Source organism: Micropterus salmoides, unplaced genomic scaffold (assembly GCF_014851395.1).
Source record: "Micropterus salmoides isolate LMB-PRFRI ecotype aquatic unplaced genomic scaffold, ASM1485139v1 Ms_hic_scaffold_7, whole genome shotgun sequence".
NCBI lineage: Eukaryota > Metazoa > Chordata > Actinopteri > Centrarchiformes > Centrarchidae > Micropterus > Micropterus salmoides.
In genome coordinates, this window is record NW_024044459.1 from 28,032,219 (window position 1) to 28,057,077 (window position 24,859).

Below are 24,859 nucleotides of genomic sequence, written 5' to 3' on the forward strand. Positions count from 1 at the left end.
AGTAAATTCAAAATCTCTCAACCTTGAAAAGTTAAAGTTGTGCTTTTGTTACATTTTTATATTAATATATCAATGATTTAAAATTGAAATCTTCTAGTTAAAAGTTAAATATATGTTTGAATGAATACATTAAAACACTGAATGAGTGATATAGGGACTACCAATGACATTATTTGGACAAGCTCCTTTTTTTCAGATGACTATATCTTAATATGCGTTCAAGTCTCGCCCAACAATGACAGCTGTTCATCTGATAGTAACTTCTTTCCAAGTTTTCTCCCCTCCCACCCCGGGGCCCCGGTCTCTATCTTGCTTTGTTGTTTTAAAATATGCATGTCTCTCCGGAATGCCAGTCACGGGTCCAAACTTTGTGTGTCCCAACCTCCCACATGATGAAATGATCCTTTTAAAGCGGGCTCAATATGTCTCAATCTGCACTCCTCTTCCCTCTCTAAAGCTTCTGGGTTCGGGACACTGCCCAGAAATATATTAATTAAAGCGCACAGACTTTTTAGCACTGGGGAAGAAGTGGCTGGATCAAGTCAAGCTCTGTCAACGATGGATGGATGAAGATTCACGGCAGGAAAAAGGGGAAAAAGTAAGGCTTTTTGACGCTCTCTCTTTCTCTCTCTCTCTGCTTCTCCTCCTCTCCTCTCTCCCTTTCCTCTTTGTGTGTGTGCGCGTCTCTTTTGCACAGTGTTCTTGTGTGTTCCTCGAACTGAAACGGATAAAGCCAGGGGGAGTGAATGAGAAAGAGAGGGAGATGTGTGAGCGAAAGGGGAGGAGGGGTATATACGTAAAAAGTGAAAGAGGATGGACGTGTGTCTATGTTTGTGTGTGTGTTGTATCCATATATATGTAGGCTATGTGTGTGCGCTTGTCATCACCAAGAAATTAATCAGCACGTAGCATTAAACTCCAAAGTGTAAGTTTTTTCACTGGTGTACAATTTATGTCGGGTATATAGATCCATATTTACATGAAATGGAGGCGCGCGCGCGCGCGCGCGTGTGTGCAACTCCATAAATGCTGTGTGGAATACATCACACTACCTACCAGGAAAAAAGAGACCCGGATGGTCGGAAAGGAAATGCTTGGTTTTAAAGGGGGAAAGCGTGAATCGGATGTAACAGAGCGTTTGCGGCTTAAAGGGAACTACTAATTCATTCTGTCAAGTTTGAGAGGATGTATGTTTCTCCAAAGTGATGCCAGCATAAAAGACAAAGCCACTTAATAATAACTAATGTCTGCGCGTAGGCTATAATAATTAGCAGTTAGGTTAATGGAATTTAGGGAAGTTGGAGTTGAAGCCAGTTAACCTGTTGCTCATGATCCAAACATAACAGCAGTCTCAATACTGTGATAACATCCCATGAGCCCTGCAGCATTTCATCCCATAATAATCCACCCTCTCCAAAAAAAATGTAAACAGACCAACACTGGGAGTCATTGCGAGATCTGCACAAACAAACTGCATTTAATTACTGTGCTCTTTTATTAAATTCAAATACGTTTTAATAGACACCCCAACAGTCTGATTATGTCAACATATGGGAGGCCATGCAGCAAGGCCCGGTCTTACATACCTGATAACGCCTGGGCTTTTCAGCAATATTTACGGCTTCTCTTTCTAATACACTCCAGATGGTGTTTGACTGTGCAACCACAGTCAGCGAGCTCCTCAATTTTTACTCAGCAGCTTTTTGTTGCAATTACATCAATGCTGAGAAAGAATTTATTGGAGACCCATTTTCGCTGCAATATATGTAAAAATAGAAAATTTAAAAAAGGGGGGGAATATAGAAAAAACTATTTTTTTGGACACTACTATGCTTTATTTGTAAGATTTTTCTTAAACTGCTTTGAAGTTGACTTTTAAGTTAAAAAAAATATTTAAAACAACAACAAAAAACTATCTCATTAAAGTATAGGGCTCACATAGTCCTCACTTCATGGTTTGATGGATTAATATGTTATGAAGACAAAACACACAGGCCGCATTCATGCCTGACCAATCTGTTGTAGCTTGTGCGTTTTTTTCAGCCAGTCACTCAGGCAGAATAATGCTTGTAAAGATATAATCCACTGAGCCTATACCCTCTGTAGTCCTTCGCTATATTATCCACTGACAATAGATTGGTAAACTTTTTAGCAGGTATCCAGCCTCTCCACTAAACACATGTGAAAATCATTTTAGACTAATAGCCTAATTCCGTTTATATTTTATTACTATATTAGGTTTACTGTGACATGATAAAAGCCTGTGTGTATGCGATAGAGTAATTCTAGTTGTGCATTTGTGCAGATACTAACATGAATAGTTTGCATGAACTGAAGAGTGATCTATCTATCTATCTATCTGTCCATCTATCTATCAATCTATCAATCTATCAATCTATCTATCTATCTATCTATCTATCTATCTATCTATCTAGTCACTGTTGTGTTATGGGTTGTTTTACTGTCTGAGTTGCAGCTCATATTGTTGCTATCTGTGTTTACCTGGATAGGCTGCTGTACGTCTATTATGATTGACTGTAACGAGGCATTGCAGGGTATTTTTCATCTGGGCCACGGTGAACCGCTCCTTACAGTGGTAAGGTTTCCCATTGACTCTCTTAAGTCTCATGGTTGGTGTGCTCTCTCTCTCTCTCTCTCTCTCTCACTCTCTCTCTCAGCCACCTCAGAGGACATGCGGAGTCTTGATAAATACATGTCTTTTTTCCATCTTACTCAGCACCATCCATCAAATTTGTATGTCCATGTTACACTGCTGCTTAGGGAGGCTGGGGTACCAGTAGCGGTGTTGAAACACACTCTAAATCGCCAACAAGGGATGTAGTATTTGTCTCTCTACACTCTAAATAATTACTTTATCATTCGCGCTGGTCATGTTAAGGTGGTGAATTGTCTTAAGTCAGTCAATGCCAGGGTTATGCTGTGTGGAGATTCAGAAGTGGTCTTTTGCTGTGCTCTGTCGGTTAATCACCTCTTCACGCACTATAACCACTGTGTTTTGATCCCAGTAATACGTTGGATAGAGCATTTCTCTGGCTTGCCTACGGCTTGGACCACTCTACAGAAGACCAGTCGCCCTGTGGTTGCAAGCTCTTTGTGGCCCCACATACCGCCGCTGTGATTATAGAAGTGCCTCCTCTCCCTTGTTAAAGGAGCAAAGCTCTAATCTAGCCTGTGTCGGCCCCAAAGCCAGCGTGCTATAGTGAAAATGTGCGTGTATGAGCGCGCGCGCGTGTGTGGGGAAGAGTGAGTGGGGGTCGGCCGGAGCGAGAGAAGAGGGTAAGGGAAGGGTGGGAGAGAGGGAGAGCAAAAAGGAGGGGGGTTTAACGGAGTGGCCCTTTCCTTCTTTTGAGTGACACGACCCCTCTCCTCTCTTCAAAGGCCATGCAGAAATAAACGCATCTCATTTGAATGGCGATTTTTCTTGGTGGTATTTCACAGCCAATATTTCTGGAATAGAAATGTGTATTCAATATTCAATTCGAGGATGGTTCTGGTGGCGTGGTATTCAATATCCCCAACTCTCCGCATGCAGCATTCTGCAGCCAGTGTGGTATTTTGTCCATGACTACACCAACACCACCACTCCCTCCACTCCTGCACCCCCACCCCGTCCAAATTCATTTGCATCCGCTGATGATATCAGTAAAGAATTGCTGGCACCGTATGAGGCAGGGTGGGGGAAGAAGGCTTATTTGGACAAAACTGGACCGCAGAGTGGACACGGCCCTAAAGGTCAGTCGCCCATTCATGTCAAGGTGGCAGGGGGTGTGTGTGTTGGTGGGGGGTTCGGCATGGGATTGCCAAAGAGGCTTATTTGAAAGCGGGCGTAGGCCTATATTTGAGGCAAGGGAATGAAAAGGAGTGGACCACAAAGCTCGTCATACTTCAAATACGCCCCGTCACATCTTCACTCTTTCCCTTCCATGCAGGCGGCGGGCATATAAGGAAGGTGGGGTCTCGGTACCATGGCCTGGCCTGCAGAACATGCAGTAGAAAATAAAACACGTGGACGCCAAGGTGGATCATAGAGGTTTAGGTGTACAAAATAATGGCTTTCCAAGGTTCTCCTTTAGTGGTTCCCTCTGATTTGTGGAAATAAAATACTGGATTAATTCAAATGAGGAGGCCAGTGTGGTTGTCAGAAAGTTCCTTTAATGCTGCTGATGTGGAGCATTTCATGTAACCACGCAGGGTTCTTTACAGCACCATTATGCTGAAGAGATCCTTTCTGAAAGGATTCTTTATAGCACCAAAATAGGGCTTTGCCTTGGAGCAAGCCTATCATTTTCTGATTACTAGGCTATATACCACAATTTTGGTAATAGTGCAGAATGTCAAGGATTTACTTCTAAGGCAAAACATAAAGAAAAAAGAAAAAACTGAAAGTATGAAAATAATGGTTTGATTGCTGTATATTGCAACTGTGACACTGAAAAGTAAGAAAGGCAGGCAGTAATATTTGAAATATTTGTTGCATCTTTTTTTACATTAGGATGATCTCATTTTATATAAATCTCAGGAGTTTTATATGTAATAAATCACCAATGACCAGATGCTGATTACATTCAGTATAGTCTCCTCAAAACAGAATAGTAGATAATGTAAACAATATCATACAATGACAGAACATGTAATAAAACTGCAAATGCATTTTCCCATTAATTAATAAATCAATTAATGCACTCTCCTGCCGTGCATATACCCCAATTTACTTCGAGGGCACAGCCACCGTTCCATCGTGCGCGTCCACACGCACACACACACACACACACACACACACACACACACACACACACACACACATATTTATCACTTCATCATTATGTATATGTAATAAAATTAGGTGTGGTACATTGCAGTGGAAGGAGTCACAATTCACAATTTCATTATAATTATTTCTAAAACTATATTAGTGGCCTATTTATAAGTGTGCCCATGCAGTCGAAACTTTATTTTCAGTATGGAGGCTGTGGGGGATTATATTTACGCCTTAATCGAGCGAAAATTGTCACAAATTGCTAGTTGTCGAGGGGCGATTGACAAGATACCGAATATGAGAAATTTTGCCCTGACACCACATATCAATGCAAAAACTGACTAATCACTCCCATGCTGTCCTTTAGTAGTATTACAGTTCAATACCATGTTTATGGAATTGTTAATTTAGATTTATTTTACTGTCAATTAGGCTTGATGTACTAATTAAATTATCTGGGATTGTACAAGCTTTTCATTTCACACAACCTATTGAACATACTGCAAGATCTCTGAACCTGTTCGGTTGTAATGTGGACTAAGATGAACAATGACAAGAAGAATACGCTGAATGAATGAAGCACAGTGAAGCTATATGGCTCTGCATTGATTGCTGCACTAACAGTGATTGTACCCCAATACTCGTAATGCGGCTTTTACCTCTGCTATCGTTATTACTCCTCATTATTACTGCTTATACTGTGTGTGGCTATAACTGCTATTGCTGTTATTGTTCCATCATTGCCAGAAATTATGTTGCGGGGAAGAAGACTTAGTTATGTCCTTGTATATGAAATAATGGCTGCGGTGAGGACGAGTAGGGGGGATTACTGCGAGTGGGTATGGATGGAGAGATGTGGAGGCACAGTATTGACCATTTTACACACGTGATTCCACAAATTTTTTCTTTGTTTTATTTGGTCAAAACTCTCCTCTTAGTGCCCGTCAGTAGCAGCAGAGCACCAGACACTACATAAACCGTATATATAAAAAATGAGTACAATCAACTATGTACTCGACAGAAGATGTATTGTTTGTTTGTGGCAGCCTACACGTACACATCCCCAGCAAAACGCTGTGATGGAGCTTGAAAGTGATAGTATCGATTGGTTTTGTCAAGAGAGGGAGTCACCTGCTGCCCTCCCCTTCCCTCACCCACTTTGACATTAAAAGTTCCCCCATTTTCATCTTGACCACTGATCAGCTGGTTTTCCATCTTGACCCCTCGGATGCTCATTATTGCAATTTGATCCGGTGGGAAAATAAAAAGCAGCAGACGTTACACTAACAGTCATTAATCGATTTGGGCTGGATCGTGTATTAATCTTGGACAAATGGAAAGCTTGCACAGCAGGCACGGCTGGGCTGGGATCGCGCCCCAACGTGCATGATACACAAAGTTTGTAGTGTTTGAGAGTGCTAAACCGCGGCGCTTTGTTGTGGCGTCCCTCTGTGCCCCTGTATGCTGTGTGCGTAAAGACAGCCTCTCTGTCTCAGACCTTCCATGCTATTATTGTTTCTACCTTTGTTTGCTAGATGGCGCTCTGCGTTGTGGGACCCTCTGACACAAGAACCGCCTCACACCCTCTCTCTCTCTCTCTCTCTCTCCTCAGCTCGGCTCGGCTCTCAGCCCTCAGTCCACCGCGCAGCACAGAGCAGCTTTTCCAGGAATTTCAGCAGCTGCAAACGACTCGAATGAAACCCCACCGCGGCGAATAGTGGGGGAGATTTATAATTGCATTAGCCTATGTCGACTGACATTTTTGTTTGTTTTGTTAAGCTGTGGTATCACATCGATTACAACCAGCGATCAGCAATGCATTTCATTTTAATGTAGTAACACGGACTATCGCCCAATATTTGATCTTTGGATAATTAATAGTTTGTTTAAGCAATGTAACGTTGCAGAACATATACACTTATTCAAATATAAATTGCGTTGAAAGGAATAAAATGACTTTTTCCATTTTCAAATAGAAAACGTCTTATTAATTCAGGAAAAGATAGGCACACTTAAACTGACGATGCAACAGAGAATTAAGTTCGACTATAAAATGTATACAGCAGAAATATATAGCAACATTTTGGTTTGACAGAAAATCTTTTGAATAAACTGACACACAATATCTCGGTGAAAGGTTGCTTTAGGTGCACTAGTGCAAAATAAAACGTATTATTCGCGTTAAAACTGTTTAAAAAATAACGAAACTAAACCTTCATATAATTTTGCAATTTTTATGATTTCTTTTAGCAATTCAACAATCATCTGTCCGACTTTATAATCTGTTTTAGATTGGTTGCAACCAAAGAAGAAAAAGGTCCATTGTATTGTTTGCTGAGTGGTCCACTCTGCTCTAAGATATACTGCTGCAGTTACACTTTCACTAAATAGCGGCTTGTCGGTGTCTGACGTTGATGAATGTGTTGGAGACTTGGAGAGCCTTTTACAGCTGTCTTAAAAAGCGCCGTTGCCCCAGACCAGCCACGAGCAGATCAGGTGCAGGGGCCTTAATACGGCAGTCAGTGACAAAGAAACACGCACTTTACACGCATTTGGAAATAGCCACTTCTGCAATAAAAAGTAAACTCTGAAAACCTTTTATTTTCAAATCGAGTTTACTCACCTTTTCGGTGGACTCAAATATTTATGAACTGAAACAATGTCAGTGTGATGTAAACAATTTGAAGATGTGGTCATCTGAGGAAACAAACGGTTACATCTTTTAACCAAGATGAAGTTGTTTTTAGTTTTCTGTTGTGTTGATGAGCAACTGAAAATCATGTATCACATGAAATATTTTCATTGGATCACTGGACAGATTCAGAAAATGGATTTCCTCTCATGTGGCTGAAGATAAACACACTGCAAGTGCAGCCCATGTGGGCTGCGAATTAGAGGTTTTGGCTTTTTTCCCCTCACTGTGGCTTCATCCATTCCTCATGTGAATACATGTAAAATACAAATGTAAACTCCAGTATTAATATAAAGATCTAATTAAAATGTTATAGCGGGATTAAACTTGATTATGGTTCGACTATGGCAGCTCATTTCGACAAATAGTCCAGGCTATTTAAAGTTGATAACAAGATAATGATACATTGTAAATGTCATTAGCTGAAGTGCTCAGGAACTTTAATGCCTGTTATAACGGATGGATGAGGAGAGGGAAGCTTCAGGAAATCACACACACACACACACACACACACACACACACACAAACAAACTTACAGACACAAAAGTTTTGGCATTTGAACCTTGAAGTTTACAGAACAATCTATCCGACCGCAGGCTAGATTTGATTGTTGAATGCGTTGTATTATCCATTTGTTCTTGACAACCCCTCCAACACACACACTCACACACGCAGTCACACTTCCTCCCCCGTTGGATCCTGGGTGGTGTGCCACAGCAGGTTCGCGGGTACTGTATACGGGGCTTGTCCACCTGCAGCTGCCAGAAGACCCAGTCAGGCTTCACCTCATCCCACCCCCCACTCTCCCAAATCCAACTCTTCTCTTACTGCTACTTACACGAGTTGGCCTACACTTGGCTAACACGTTATTAGCAGGCGGGGGAGAGAGGGAAGCAGCATTTCAATTATTTTTGGAACAATAGGCATGGGCCCGTCATACATTTTGAGTGCTTGAGTAAGGCTCTCTTGGTATTTGTTTTCCTCGACTTAACAAGCCATCATCTCTCACACATGCATATAGAATTGGAATTGCACAGAGATCCCGCAGGCAAAGGGCGGGTTGTGGGTTCAATTAAGGTGGAATAATGCATGGGGACAAAGCGTATGATGACCTCGATTGAAATTGATCAGAAAACGCATTCACCAAAAACACACAGCAGCCTCTTTGTTTTGTCTCAATGTTGCCTCTTTGTATCTGCGCTGAGGCCTATCTGCCTCTCTGAAATCGCAAGCTACTTTGATTTTGGAAATTCCAATGCCTGAATATAGGCTAAAGCTAAGAATTTAATACCACCCAACCTATGTCTAGACTAATTCACTCATTTTTTGACATGTCTTTCTTTCTTTCCTTAATCGAATTTGCCACATTTAAGCTGGTGAGTGGATTTTGAAGCATAAGCAGCCATTTGGGCTCTATCCCTGGAATGACAGAGAATACGAAGGTTTGTCATAATTTCTTAAGTAGAAAACAAGATATTTCACCGCCACAGTGGGATTTTAACGAATTAAAATATCTCACTGCTTGCCTGTGATAAAACGGTATAGGATTGAGGCGCTGGCTTGTTAAGTAACTTGCTGTCAGTATAGTTAGCAGTGCTCTGATATGGACGGTGGCTGCAGAGCCTCATCTCTTGGGGTTTTAATTAACAAGCTGTCTCAAAGCTGTAGAGCTCCATCAAACAGCCGCTCTCTCTCTCTCTCTCTCTTCCTCTCTCACCGCCAGTAAAACCTTCTCCCGTCAGTGCCTTGGGCTCTCTCTCAAACTTTAGACATTCTGGTTACCAAATCAACTTGTTACCACAGTATGTGCACCAGCCAATAGGGTGTAACTACTCTGAGGAGATTTGCAAAATATAAATTGCTTGTTTACTCTTTTTTGCTTGGCATCTCTTTACATGCATTGATGCGCACGTTTATTCACCAGACGTCCACACAGTGTACATATTCTGTTGGGTTTGACTTCAAGCCTGACTGGTGCATGAAGAACTGTTGCTTCCTCTGCAGCTCATGTGATTGTAAAGTCTGGTGCCGTGGATGAAATCTTTCAGTCTGCTTCACAAATGTTCGATTATGCACGTTTAACCTGCAAAACATGTTCTGAATGCTCTTTAAACTTACTTTACAAACTCAAATATCAAATAGGCTATATTGATTAGAAAAGGGAAGTGGTGGATTGTTACTCAGGGAAATGTTGTAGGCTCCTTTTTACTCCACTATATTTATTTGATGGATTAAGTTACTAGTTACCCAACAGATTAAGATTTTACATACACAACACAATATGTTTATAAAATCCAACAATAAGCCTATATTAAATTGTAAAAATGAGCTCCACCTCAACCACCCACAACAGTAAACTGTTACTTACACATACATGCACTAGCAATAAAGATGCAATATTATAATAATAAAAACACTAAGTGGAACATTTCTTTTCTGAATTATTAGCACTTACTTTTGCTACTTTGAGTAGCCTACATTTAGCTAACAATAGCCTACTTATGTAGGCTACTTTCAGTTAAATGCCATTTTCAATGCAGGACTTTCAGGAGTATTTTTATTTTTTTGCAGTGTAGTTGCTTTTACTTAAGAAAGGATATGACTACTCCCACCACTACTTGGAGTTAACTAGGTAGTATTGAAGGAAGTCATACACGGATGGATGGGTCCTTTAAGGATAAAAAAAAACATCAATAAAGTCTTTGTGTAAATGTAACTAAGTATTGTTTACATAGGCGGTTGGCGCAACAGCCAATGTAAACCGCCAACCTCCTCTTGATTTACCACACTATTACAGAGCGTAAGCACTGGCTTCAGAAAAGATTTGTCTTTGGTGAAAGAAGCAAAAGCCACCCACCCCCACCCCTCTCCTCTCTCTCTTCCCTCTCTTCCCTCTCAGCCTACAGTAAACTTGGTGCTGGGCGCCCAGACGGGGGTAATTTGATAGCAAGGCAAGGTCAAGACAGTGCGCTGTCCATGGTGCTGCGGCGGGGCAGGCTGGATGTTATCATCAAATTAGACAGGACAAGTTTCAAATCGATGCCACCCCCGGATGTCTGGAGACCGCCAGCAGTCGGAGTTAAAGTCCTAACAAGTCCCCCCTGACAGGTCAACACCTCAACACAAACACACACCTCTGATGCAGCAGCCTACAGGTCAGCAGCGCTGTGTTGGCAAGATAAGCACCAAACCCATTGAAGGCTCTAAGTGAAATATAGCTTTGGGTCCACTATTATTCTGCGGGCCCTGCATGAGACTCGGCCAGCTGAGGTTGGATGTCCTGCTTATGTAAAGATTTTTTTTCCTGCACTTGAAGTTCTTGTGCTTGCCGATTTATTTGACAGTCTTTATTTATCTGTGTGTGAGTAATTTCAAGCTCCCCTCATCCGCAACAAACAGACACACAGATATCTTGGTTTATAATAAAATCTCTGAACATACAGTTCGAAAGTTTAGGTAAGAGACTACCTTTTTGGATACTTAATTAAAGTGTTATTATAATATACATATATAAGTATATACTATACATATTTATGTAAAATATAGCTGTGGACAAAAAGGTCGCACGGTCAGCCCAGACATAAACAATGTGCTTTTCATCTTCACATGACCAAAGGATATGTTTTTTAATCCATAAATAAAAAATAAAAACACGTTTTATTTGTAATTTTCAGATCCATCACAATGTCGTTATGAATTTATTTTCTTTTGCACTCCTCTTGAAATGAGCTGCATTTAATTTGCGACAGATTCTGCAGAATATAGAAAATATTGTAGTTTTAATTGGATACTTTATTTTTATTGTAATCAGACTGAAATAGCTGTTTCTAAATAATATACCAATTCCCCTTTTAGCTGCAAGAGGTAGGTTATGCTTTCGCTAGATTAAACTTGTTTTAAAATTGATGTCAATGTGAACTATTTAATACATAATATATCTTTATTTTTATTTGTAATAATATATCTACATTTTCTAATACTCATCGCATATCACTGAAAACTAAATAATGAAACCTAAGAATACTTATCTCGATATTGTTTGAATAGTAAAAATAAAAAGTTGCACGTATCTATATATGCATCATTTGTGTCATACAAAAGAATAAATGACATTAGTTGCCAAAGTAACAACCCATTTGGGAAAGATCAGAAGTGAATGAATAGAGGCGAGTTCTCAGAGAAAAGGGAAGAGGGCACTGATTAGAGATGCTGCCAATCTGTCACCGCCTGACAGCTTTTGCTGCGGGGATAAACAGCAATAAAGTAGAGTTGGCCGCTGTGGCATTAACTTCACACACACACACACACACACACACACACACACACAGCTCGCCACCGGAGGAGCAGGTAAATTCACTCAACTCCTCACAGGGCCCCGCTCGCCTATCATCGCCTCTGTCTCCCTCCCTGCATGTCAAACCACCCCTTCCTCCCGTCTTTCCTCCGTCAAACTCTCCTCTTTTCATCCTCCCTGCTGACTCAGGTAGCTAACACAATGAGGACCTCAGCGACAAAAAAGAAAGCTATTCAACCGGATGGAGAGATTGTGGACTGGAGAGAGGCACACGCACGCACACACACACACACACACACACACACACACACACACACACACACACACACACACAGAAACGTTATATTTGAATGGCTGATAAAGAAATGGAATGGATGGGAACAAAGTCTAAGCCGTCGGGATGGGAAGGAGGGGTGAGGCATCATAGAGCAGGCTCCAAGGTGACTGCAGGCTCTTTAATAACAAGTATATTAAGTTGCTTAACCACGGAGATTCAAAATGAACCCAACTTCACTTAAGGGGCTGTGCAAACCATGAAGTGCACATCAAAACATATACCTGCCAATCCCACCACCTATATTCCTCCAAGCCCCCCCACCCCAACCCCAACACCCAGCCTCTCTCGATCCGAGCTGTCTGTCATGGTGTGGCCCGGCTAATTTGAGTTCATTGGATGGCAATAACTTCATTTAGACCTTCATCTCTTTTTGGGGTGGATGTAATGAGGATGCAGGGTGCTGACAGTGAAAGGACGCTCCCTCAGTAATAATAACTTGGATCTTATTCTTACCCCACGTACTGCCTCGGAGGGCTGCGTCCACATGATGAAACTCATCTATAATGTCTGATTTAATATTGCGTTGCACTCTTTTTTTCTTTCAGAGAATTTAAACCCAAAAGACGGCAGGCTTTAGTTCAGGAGTTACACTGTAAAAATAGTTGCTTTAACACAGCTTTCTGTCTATATTAAAGTCTTTTTGAAATGTTTGATGTTTTTCTGAGTATGTAAAATCTATCTTACAGTCGAGAGAATTTCACTTTCAAACTTTTAAAATAATTATTAGGATAATATTTGTCTTGTTTAACACAATTTCTAAATATATAAATAAACAATATTTACTGAGCAGGTGAAAATTAACAGGGAATATTGACTCAATCGACACTCAGATATGATAACTTTTTTTTCACGTTTTTAAGAATACATATTTTAAGAGAATATGTGGCTGATGATTCGTTCAAAGGCAACTTTTTTGCAGTGTAAGTCAAGGCCTTTTCTATAACTGCCAACTAATCGATATCTCACCAACTCCAATATTGATTTACGGAGGGTTGTACTTTAAGGATTTCTGGAAATACCTAATTATTTCGTTGCTTTAAGTGCAAGAAATATTGTTTCATATAGAGTCGACCTCCTTCGATTTATTATGTTCGCTAAAAAACAAGATTATGCACTTAATTTTTTCTCATTGATGACAATACCCCTCTGGAGTTGATGTTAGTAATAAAAATGCTTTATAAGGAGAATTGATCTCACTTTGTTTCTGCATAGTGGACTATGAGCCACTTTCCCATGAAAATTCCTTCTCTTTTCCAGACAAACTCTCAGTAAACTTTGAGAAGACTATGAATAAAATTCCATTAAGACTGTGTATACACACACACACACACACACACACACACACACACACACACACACACACATATATATATATATATATATATATATATAGAGAGAGAGAGAGAGATAGATAGATTATTTTCCTTTAAGATCATCTTATGTAGTTTGAACTACAACCACTTCCCTTTTCGATATTTTTATTGTATAACTAATTGTTGTTTTATAATTATATCCGTCTGAATGTTTTACAAAAGCGTCCTTTATGATAACTTATTATCATAAGAAGTTGAAATAATTAAATATATTCTATTTGTTTTTTTCGTTTAAATGAAATTAAGTTTGCAGGTTACCATTTAATATGTAGAATACACATTAGTTTTATACAGTAGCCTACATTTAGATTTTAAAACAGATTTTCTAATGTAGCTTTATAATATTATATAATTTACTGAAAATATTTTAGCGCTGTTTATTAGGTCGGTATCCTTATAAAAATAAGCAGAAATAACAACATTACATATACTCAGAAAAAACTTAGAGTCACTGAACAACACCGTTTCTATTTAAATCAATGGGGAAAAATCTAAAAGGCCTTGCAGTCAACTAACTGGGAAATAATAAGTAAATAAAAATATTAAATATAGTAAATTAACTAGGGGGTAATTTGCAACTGAGTCTGAGATTTGTGAGAGGTACATTCACACTCCCTTCAAATTTTTCTGTGTATATTATGAAGCAATACTGGGAGACTTTGTAGTAAGCATAATAATGAAAGTTTTATTTCTTCTGACTAAATGTGCATATCTTAAAATAAGACACGGGAACAGACACACACACACGAGTGTGTAATTAAAATTGGCATTTGTCAACATGGTATTTGAAATTTGACAAATTACAGAGTGCTAAATAACACACGTTACTGGTCTTAAGTTTTAGATATCCAGTCGCATTTTATAGCCTGAGAAAGGCCCCGATCACAGGCCTACCTAGAGCCCCTTCATCTTGACTGCCATTCATCAAGACAAAATGACCAATTTTCCCCAGCAAGTCGTCGTTGGCCTGTTAAACTAGGCCAATGAGCTGTGTTATACTTCCTTTCCTCCCTCCTTCATCACGGCTTGCCTAACATTGCTTCCCTGAAATCATCGGAGTATAGCCCCAAATCTTAAAAGTCAGAGCCCATTCTTCAAATGTATTGCATTTCAGAGGGGGTTTTTTTACTGCAGGAGTCTTTAGGCCAGCAGAGTATCAGAGGAGGTGTAATTGAGGGGGCGGTGAGGGGATAGAGTAGCGGTCCGCCTGAAAGCTGCTATTAAAGCCAAATGGACTGAACACCGTAAAACGGCTCTGCCAACAGCTGTCTCACAATCGGAGTATTATATGCCAGGATCCTCAAGCACGCACCACACACACATTAGGACACGCTGCTGATGTAGTGGCTACTTAGAAGTATTAGACAGCAAAGCCGAGAAAATAAAATACCAACGAATATCCACTTGAATATCCCGCTAATATTCGCATTATATTCCTATAGGGACATCAGCCTAGTTGTGTTTCTTGGTGATTTTGGTCTCTAAAGGCATTTTCACCTCTCTACAAGCCTTGCTTTTCTTATAATAACCTGGGGAATTGCAGTTTTTGCAGGGATAGCCGATTTGCCTTGCATATTTCCACACATCATGGTTATGGAAGTCCCTTTTCATAAGAACTCCGAGACAGGTGTGAGCAATGGCAGAAGAATAGCGGGTCATCGTATATGTGTGTGTGTGTGTGTGTGTGTGTGTGTGTGCGCGCGCGAGTAGAGGACGCGCAAGATACCATTAGAGTAATTTTGTAAGTTTACTTGAAACCTTTGAATGACAGGAACTCCAAAATTGTGTTTTCCTGCAGCTGTGCATAATATAAATATATATTTGGTGTGTGATACCTCGCACAGCAAATGATTCGCATCAAACAGATAGAAATTAAAGTATATATTTGCATATTTCTAAGGGGGCTCCTACAACTCTTAAGAGGCCCAGCACCCCACTTTGGGGACCCACTTGGTGCAACACCTGTGCCCAGACCCGCATCTTTCAGCGGAGCTTCACCTTCCACGCCCCGCAGAATAAAACCCAGTCACCCTCTTCCCTAAATGTGATGTCTGTGGCCCCAAGTGTTGTCTCAGTCTGCGAGTCCTTATTAGAATATGGAGAGAGGCGATTGAAGAGGAGTTGTTTCCACTGGATTAAATGGTTTCTCTGCAAGTCAATGAATATGTAATGATGTATAACGAAACCGGCCAGTGAGTTCTGTGCTCTGGTATACAGGCCCAATATTAAAGACCTCTTCTGCTGAGGAAAAACACAGTATAGAGCTTGGCGGAGAAAAGAGGAGCAGAATAGGGGAAGGGAAGAAGGGATACAATCTTGAATGCGCCTCCAAGCTTAAGCCAGACATTCTCCCTCAGTCAATAGATGAAAAAGTATTTGCTCACGTACTGAGAGAGAGGGAGAGAGAGAGAGAGAGAGAGGTTGGTTGGTTGGGTCTTTTTTGAGGCAAGGGTGGGGGGTGCATTTACATTTTTTAAACTGCTTTGGAAATATTGTTTCTGATAAGCAGTCATGCCAATAAAGTAATTGAATTGAATTGCTAGAGAAGGGGCGAGAGGCATAGAAAGAGGGTTTCTCCACCATGATTGTTAAAGACATTTTTCCCTTAGTATACCCGATAAAACATTGATTGTTGCAGTTATTTGACCCGTAAAATTTGGAGGTTAGTTTTCTCTTCTGAGCTGAGCATATAATTATGCAAATAGTGATCTGACAGTGATCCGCTGGAGGAGTGCTGAAGGAGAGAGAGAGTGAGTGTGAGAGGAGGGGGCTGTCAGAGGGGTGACATTCCAACTTTGCCTAACGCCTGGTTCCTTTGGAGAGAGTTCATCTTCCGCAGGGACGGCGTGCATATCAGAGTGGGCCGGAGCAAGCAAGCGTGACAACAACTCTCTTAAAGTAAAAATTGAAATATCAGGCTGTGGCAGCACAAGGGTTCCCCAACTTTTTCATGTCAAGGACCCCACACAACCCACCCACTCCACCTAACATTACAGCACAGACCCCCCATTTGGCAGGATTTCACCCTAAAGCTCCGCAGCTGATGCTATTTTCTATTTAAGATATGATTCAATGTAGAACTGTCTGTGAGTTGACGACAATAGCCGGGAGAGTGAAAGCTATAATCAAATCAGTCATACATATTATACATTCACATGCTGTGCTAACTTCTAGCGAGTAAAAAGACAAATGAATCAGACTATTTCTCCTTTGGTTTGGGGTCCCGGGGACTTCAGGGAACCAGCACCCTTTTATACAAGAAGCCTCCCTGTCTTCAGAAGTTAGGAGACAGTTACACGGACAAAGTGATGCATGTGTGATCAATCTGAATACACAGGACCCTCAGAGAATCACTTGGGGATAAATGGGATATAGCCTAGTTTCGATTTAGACAAGATCGTAGATGCCTAAATTTAGCTGAAACAAAACAAAACAAAAAACTTTTTACGCAAATTTTTTCTCAACATTGGAACGGGGATGTAAACTACATATATCCCACCAAAATTACTTTACACGACTTTTGATGTTGCCATATAATCTGTAAAGTAGACTTAGCAGATAGTGAACAAGTCTCGAGGCATAAAATAATTCCTGGCCGAATATATCATTTATTTCTCTGTGTATTAGTTGTCTGCCTTTGATGATCACTGACTGGAGGTCATAATTTATGGAACCACTACATCAATGCTTCGGACAGAAGGCAGGTTATTTAATTAAACTCAGGAAAAAAAGTCTCGCTTGTGGAAGAAAAGAGATTTCCTTCCTCAATACCACAGAATTAAGTTAGACAGTCTTGTCCTGAGGAAGTTCTGAAGCCATTTTTAAGACAGAAAGTTTAGTCCAATTCACGTGTGTGTGATTGAATGCCTCTCTTTAATCAGCGGCCTGACACGGTGTGAGGGGGACTCGCCTGGTTCCACTTGTTGTTCAGGGGTTAATGGAAAAGATTTCTAAAGATTTATTGAGGGGGCGTTTAATGACCTGATCGGTTTCACCGTGTGAAAACAAATGATGCTGTAAAACCTTGCTGAGTTGGAGGGGGGTGGGGGGCTCCCTTTGCCAAAATTAATGACCAAAAAGAGGGGAATTACTGTTTATAGTTTGTTTTCCTTTTGACACACTTCTTACTGACGTTATAATCACTTTAAAGATATTGCTCTGTTTCAGAGTAGCCTGGCAGGACATGTTATAAAACGGCAAGCCTAAAGACTTTTATCTACCGCTTAACTTTAAAAAGCAACACCAAAACAAAGAAGAATTCGTGGTTTGGGGCGGTTTAAAAACATGACAAAATACACTTAACACTGGCCGATTGTGTGGCAGCAAATGAATGTTAGCTGGCCATCCTTCTCGGTTAGATTTCATAGATATCATGCGAGATGATGACTCAGGTCATTTTTCACGTGGTGCTCGACTTTCTGGTCCCGCTGCACTCACTTTACACTTTCGGGCACATCTCCCCGTCTCTCTTTGCAATCGTACCTGACTTTCTCGAACTGCTGATCTATTTTTCCACACATTCCTATTCTGCACTGGCATCCGTAAAATACTTCAGATGATTAGCGAGAAAAACACGAGGAAATAAATTGCAAAGAGAAAAACTGAATGCCATAAAAATCAATAATGCAATAGGAAAATATGTACAGATGCAAAAGTTCATTTTATTTGTTTCGACTAGTTTAATAGGTTAATTACAAAAAATTAAATCAATCATGTAAAAGTAGAGTAATTACTGTGTGCAGACACTTTAAAATCATTTTAAAGAGAGCCGTTTGAAACCAAAATGGATGAAGAGAGAAAAATATGTGACCTGGCAGGACACTTGCGGTTACATAAAATCCAAAGGCTTATACAGGGATAAAACTGAATAGGCATGTTCCTTAAACCAATAGAACATATAAACCATCTGCAGAAAATAATGTCTTCAAGAGCAATTGGCAAAATTAGTCCCCTTTTATTTGCAGACTGTGCTTTGGATTTAGGCTGCTGTTACATCTTTACTTCCATTCAAATATGGCTTGCTGGATATTATTAAAAAAAACAGTGAACAGAGTCTTGTTTATTCCTAAGGCAACAATATACAAATTATGGAATGAAAAATGAACTGATTGTAGCTGAAAAGCAGAAAGATGAGCAATGGTATCTTGAAACGAAACTCATCATATCAAATAATAAGCCAACTTCTTTGCTGAAACCTGGAGAGATCTGAATCAAATTAAAAGGAAATTAGGCCTGCAACCACCAGCCACAGTTGTCTCATTACAGCGGAAAGATAATCCACAAAAGCCTTAAACCATACACACAGTGGGAAGGAGAGGCATGATTTCACAGTGTAAAAGTTAAACAATGGTAACTATTTGAAGAAAAAAAGAAGAAAAGTACATATTTGAGAATGTGTCTAAGGTATCATAAGATTAAGTATCAGGTTTGAGTTTTTACTAATGTCATGACACATTAGAAATGTATTCCATTAAGCCTTGAGTGGTTTATAAAACACACCAGCCTTGCGGAAAAAATGTTATCATGTTTGTGTCACATAGTCAGATTATGTGCAGCTGAGCAGGGAGCTGACTTTGTCACTTCTAAGTACACAAGAAGAGTACTTTGGTAGAAAGAATAGATATGTTACATTTCTCCAACATCTAAGGAAATATCATTCAGGCTTAGAATAATATTGAAATCTTGGATTTCCTGACGTGTAAGGCGATATATTGAGGCTTTATGAGTGTTGTGAGCTGACTTCTGGCTCCTGTTAAAATGAGATATCCTCAATCCCATTTTGATGCCAGACTTTAAGTAATTTTAAACATGCTCAGTGTCCTGAATTTTCCATATTCAGCACAGGTTGTGTTTGTTTTATTTGTTTCATCACATTCAATCATCCAGAGACATCAATTTCTAGGATATCAAATTGAAAAAAAAAGATATATATATATATATTTATAATAAACACAGAGAGATGGACTTTTCACAGTTTTGCAAATCAAACCTGGTGATATTCTAAAGTAAACACTTACAGCTCTGAGAAGTATTGGCTTAATATTAAAAATCAAATAGTGTGAATGTGTGTATGAGACATTGCATTCAAATTTAGCTCAAAGTTGAGAAAAAAAGATAATTCTTTTTATAAGCACTGGAATCCCAGAAATAAATGGCATGGGTTAGAACCACATTTTACACAAAGCTGAATGAGAAAAGTCAGGTTCAAAAGCTGACTGCATGTGCGGAGGAGTTAGAGAATGAAGAAGTCATAAAAACAACACCCTTTGTTAAAACAAAACAAATGGTCACCAGTTAAAAATGTGTGTTCACTCTTTTTAAAAACATTTGTGGTGGGAAAAACAAGATGGGCACTGATCAGGTTGAAATGATATCGCACCACAGCAGAACATACCATACAGCTTGAGCTAATTTTGGGGGGAGGAGGCCCAGGCTTTAGGACCGGGGGGAAGAGGGAGAGACTGAGCAGTTCAGACTGGAGGGCAGGCAGGGCATTAGCTCAGTTCAGGCTGATGTCAGGACAATTAGAGGTGCACCACAGCGCATTGTGCACAGCGCCTGTCAGCCTTAATCTCTACTGCCGTGGCCCATACCCGTAGCCAGGCCACAGCCCACGGGAAGCGCTAACACTCAGGCCCATATTGCTTTGACAGTTGCGCTCATCTAGAAGTAATGCAAAACGTTATTATGATGTATACATGGTGACCTTGTACTCTTGTCTCTTACAACAAGGCTATGTGTGTGCAGAGCCAGGGAGGGCTGGAAGGGAGAAATGACACTCAGAGAGAATAGTCAGTAAAGAAAGATGGAGGGAGGTTACAGAGGGATAAAAAAGGAAGAATAGCACAGAGGATGTGGAACCTTCGCCTTCCTTTCTGTATTAATCCTTTGTCACCTGACTCTCTCTCCTCTTGTTCCAAGTCATTTTTGTTGGTCTTCTACAAATCTTGGTGTTTGTTCTTGAGGGAGCTACTGCGTGTGGTGACTGTGTTGGAGGTCTCCTCCGCCTCCTCATCCTCTTTCACCTCCAGCACCTCACTGAAGAACCTGAAGATTGAGTTGAAACTCATCCAGGAGGTCAGCTCATGCCTCTCTGTGCCTGCACGTAAAAGATACACACACATAAACATAAGCATGAGCAGGGTTCACAAAAAATTGCTTTTTGTAAAGCTGCAAAGACAGAAAGTGTATGGTGGATATTCTGACATTATTAAAAACGTACCTCTGAATCCTATACACCTACTGTGGCAACATCAAAGGTTAAAATAAACACCATTAGATAATATGTTAAACTTGTAAGGCTCACCACTCCCACAATGCATTGCATTGCTCCATCCAAGCCTAAAGCTTTATACATGAGAGCCATGACAGCCTATGACCTATTAGTCCAATGGGACAGCCTTAATATGTTATCCAAGCGGATACCTGATAATCAACACCACTGCATGTCCCTTTCCATCTCAGGCCTTCCAACAAAACCAGAGTTATGCACAATGGGCGCACTAAGCGAAACCAGTGGAGCGGTAGTCATTCAATCTGGAGGGCTGATTGAGGATAGGCAAGACAGAAGCTGGAGAGAGGTAACTAGCAAGCATATCAAGTGGTCTGGTGGTGGGGGGGGGGCAGCAGTGCTGGGTTTCCCCCTGACTTCTTCCAGGTGAGCCAGTTCCCAAGTTAGGGTCACACTGGAGCTTGAAATCTGGTACATGCGCCTCGGGTTCCTGTCCGCCTCAGGGGTTGGGGTATCACTGGCCAGCTTTTTAGTTGGATAGCTTGCAAATTCGATGGCAGTTTCTATGTTTCTCCTACGCCAGCTAGTCTTACTATAGAACACCTCGGCTCTGCATCAGAGCATCGATGATGAGGACAGATCGTGTCTGCAGCTGTTGTTCCGACTTGTCTCTAGTCCTGCTCACTAACCATTCAGGGACAGGGAGCTAACAGATAATGGCTTTTTTCTGCCGCCGCTGGCTAGCAGCTCAGCTGCTTAGCAACACAACTGTAACTGGACTTGAGAAACCATACTGAGGTGCCCTCTTGTTTTCCAGAGGGAGAGTAGGTTTGTCGTAAGATGATCTTAAGAGTTTCATCCCTTGATAGATGGATCTAAGAAATTTTTACATGTGTTTACGGACAGAGGGATGAGTGAACACAAGCCTTGAAGTAATGAGTTTTCTTTTTTCAATCCTTATTTGCACACATAAGACTATTTTTTATTGGGAACTGCATTTGTTTTTAAGATAAGAAAATTTAAATGGGTCCCTACAATTTTCTTGGGAGGATTAAAAAAAAAAGGATGAGCTTAGTATCTGAAATCAGCTAGGGTTGTATGAAAACAACTAGTCCAAGCAGAAAGGGTTGAAAACCATGACCCCTTTGGATGAGTCAAATCAGTAGTACATTAAAAATACCTCTGCTCCTCTCTTCAGTACCTTTCTCCTTCCTCCCTTCTCCTCTGTGTACATGCCACTGGCTATTAAAAAAAACTAGACTAGAAAGCTGCAGGGATAAAATTAGGAAGCACCTTAAAGGCTCTCTCACCATAGACAGGCCTCTGATGACCACTGCATTGACCCCATGTTTATTAGATTGACCCTTGCCTGGATGCATTAATGGAGATGATGTGTGTGCACGTGCGTGTTTTTGTTTTGTGCGTATGATTGTTAGATCGGGGGTAAGGATGAGGTCTTCAGCTGGGAGTAGATTTGGTGGTGTGTTTTGTTTGTGTGTGTGTGTACGATGTAAGGGGGTTCTCGATCACTCTGAGATAAGGGACTGCGCTGCACGCTATATAGCAAGCAGACTGCAGTTAGTGCCTTGGGTCAAATTTACTGGCCTAGCAATCATGGGAGTCAATAACCCAGCACCCTCGGTGACTCTGCTACCTGTGTAGGACTCAACATAACATCCATCCCTGGAAAACAAAGACACAGCCCTCTAATCTATCATTTATATCCAATTTGAGGCACTGTGATCTTTTTCCACCTCCTCCTCCTCCATCTTCCCCATCTCATCGGTCTCTCCCTCACTAGTGTTTTTACTTCTGTTTTGTCCTTTTTTTCCTCCTGCAGAAGCGATCAATGTCTGCAGCGCTCTCTCATTCACCCTGAACTGGCGGTGAACTCCTGCGGAACGCCGCCAGCCTCTCCACCCTATCCCATCGCAGTCCGGGGTCAACGGGGGGGCGTCTCTGTGCCAATATGCAGATGAGCCTGTGCCCCTCCAATGACTCTGGTGTGAAGCTCCACCCCTCTATATGGTGGAGAGCCCCCCACTCCACCCACCTACCCCACCTGACGACACTCACAGAGACATAAACCCACTCCCACACTGGCTTAAATAGGCATTTAACAGCTTACGTCCGCTCTTCCTTTAATAGCCAAAGTGTGTCGAACCTAATGGATGTTGTCAAAGCTGAGATGTGACCACTGATTTAGAGGACGAAGCCCAATGACCAGGCTTCACTAGCCCTTAAAGACTGGGAGAGATAGAAAGAGACAGAGAGAGAGGGAATTACCTCAGCAAAGACACAAATCAAAATAATATCTTTAAAAGAGTGGGGATCGATGAGGTGTCATCTGAATGTATCTTGTGTGTAAAGTGAACCCATAAACAGCCAATGAGAACTACTTTATCCTCAATTTTAGTCCCTTAGTGAAAAAGTACTTCATCTGATAAGCAGATTTTTTATGAGCAATTGATTTCATGTATTGTTAAAACAAGATATCACAGGCGAAGAGCACTTCCATTTTATTAGTTTAATTACAACTTGTGTCATGTATTTAATTGATCAAACTTTGAAAATAAAGTACCCTGTGTATTTGTGTGTGTACTTTCATGCATTCACTGTGAACCAATTAAGTTGCCTGTGCTAATTTTAACAAGATCATTGTAATTGCATTAATTTAATAAAGTTTATTGTAAATGCAATAATGTCCTCATTTATTGTAAACGCAATAATGATGTTACTGTGAGCTCCATAACATTGGGCATTGTCATGGGAAATACAGAAAAAAATCTGTTTATAATTAGCATTAGGCAATGGCAAGCTTAACGGAGATTATTTCTGCAAGTGGAATGATGATGGCTGTAACCTTGAGGTGAGGCAACACAAACACACAGACTGAGCTTCATGATGATGTTTCACTGTAACGCCGGAAATAGCAGGTATAGAAACAAGGTCTGTGGCGAAAGCTCCCCTTCGAAGCTCTTTGCTCAGGTCATGGCAGAGTTTCAGTCCTCCGCCTAACCTGTGCCCTGTGTTTGAACGTTCTGTGTGTGTGTTGTCTAAGCCTGGTGAGGCTGCCTCATTATGTGACAGGCACAGGAGAGTATTTGATCCTGGATATTTAGCCTCCTCCATTCTGTCACAGCCACTGGAGCCCTCTCAAGGTAATTGACTGACTGTTTGATCTCCTTCTGACTCTACACTGGTACAAGACGCTCACACACATACAAACACATTCGTCACTTGCAAGCATCTACTTATGGATGGCACGCACTCACACATACTTTCACTCACACATGTAGCGCATACCCACAGTACCCTCCCCCGAAACACCAAACAATCCAACACGCACCCACACGCACACAGTTGTTATCATTTGTGTGTAGTGAAGTAACGGAACAGGGGAGGAGAGTTTTGAGCTGTTAAAAGGAAACAAGGAAACTCCTCCATAGCTATGGGCCATGCTTTCTTCCCTCCGCACCAAACGCTGCATGCTGTTACAAATGGTAATCGGCTCTGATTGTCACAAATTTCAAAACAAACGCTAGGTGACTGAAAAGCCAAAGTGACGCCCCGAGTGATACTCCGACAGAAAGCCCGAATCAAAGCATGCCGACTATAATTAGGTTCCATCTGGGCTACATTATTTAAAGCCGCACCAGTTAATTGCTTGTGTACAAATGGCCTATTTTATTTGAATCAAACTTTTTTTGTGATTCGTAATTACATTGATGTAAAGGGGGACATATCTCTTTACTTCATTTACAATATAAATACATATTCAAATTATTAAGAGGACTTTGAAGCAAGGGAAATGTAAAGTGATGATACTTTTCTTTGTGTGAATTGAATTTCTTTAAACAGTTATGGGTGCTTAATCAAACACTGACATTTGGGTTAAACATTTAATTAGGTTCAATTAAAAAGGAGATGAACAACGATATAATCATGAAGCGAAAATTACAAAAACAGAACACCTAACAGAACTGATGCACATGATATTATTGCATGCAGAAGCAAACATTTTCTCATTTCCTCTTGTCAGAGTTTTCATCAAAAATCTAACACAAACAGTGCATTTTCTTATCGATTTCCTATCGACGGTAACCTAAGCTTTCGTTTTATCTCAATGTGAGGCAGAGCAGTGTGTTGTGGTGT

General features: G+C 40.7%; 1 protein-coding gene and 1 long non-coding RNA gene across 3 annotated transcripts in view; one reads left to right on the forward strand and one right to left on the reverse strand.

Moving 5' to 3' along the window:
- The first annotated feature begins 287 nt into the window (after positions 1–287).
- Positions 288–23,403, forward strand: LOC119891276. The gene is made up of 3 exons (XR_005442417.1): positions 288–598; positions 2,511–2,596; positions 22,545–23,403. It is a non-coding gene; the product is annotated as an uncharacterized LOC119891276 (long non-coding RNA).
- The window catches only part of fam172a (family with sequence similarity 172 member A), a 155,641-nt gene continuing 148,896 nt past the window's right edge, over positions 18,115–24,859 (reverse strand). For both annotated transcript variants that reach the window (XM_038702743.1, XM_038702744.1), the window contains exon 11: positions 18,115–20,572. In XM_038702743.1, coding sequence (XP_038558671.1) covers positions 20,412–20,572 — 161 coding nt within the window. In that variant the 3' untranslated portion in view covers positions 18,115–20,411. The remainder of the gene's footprint in view (positions 20,573–24,859) is intronic.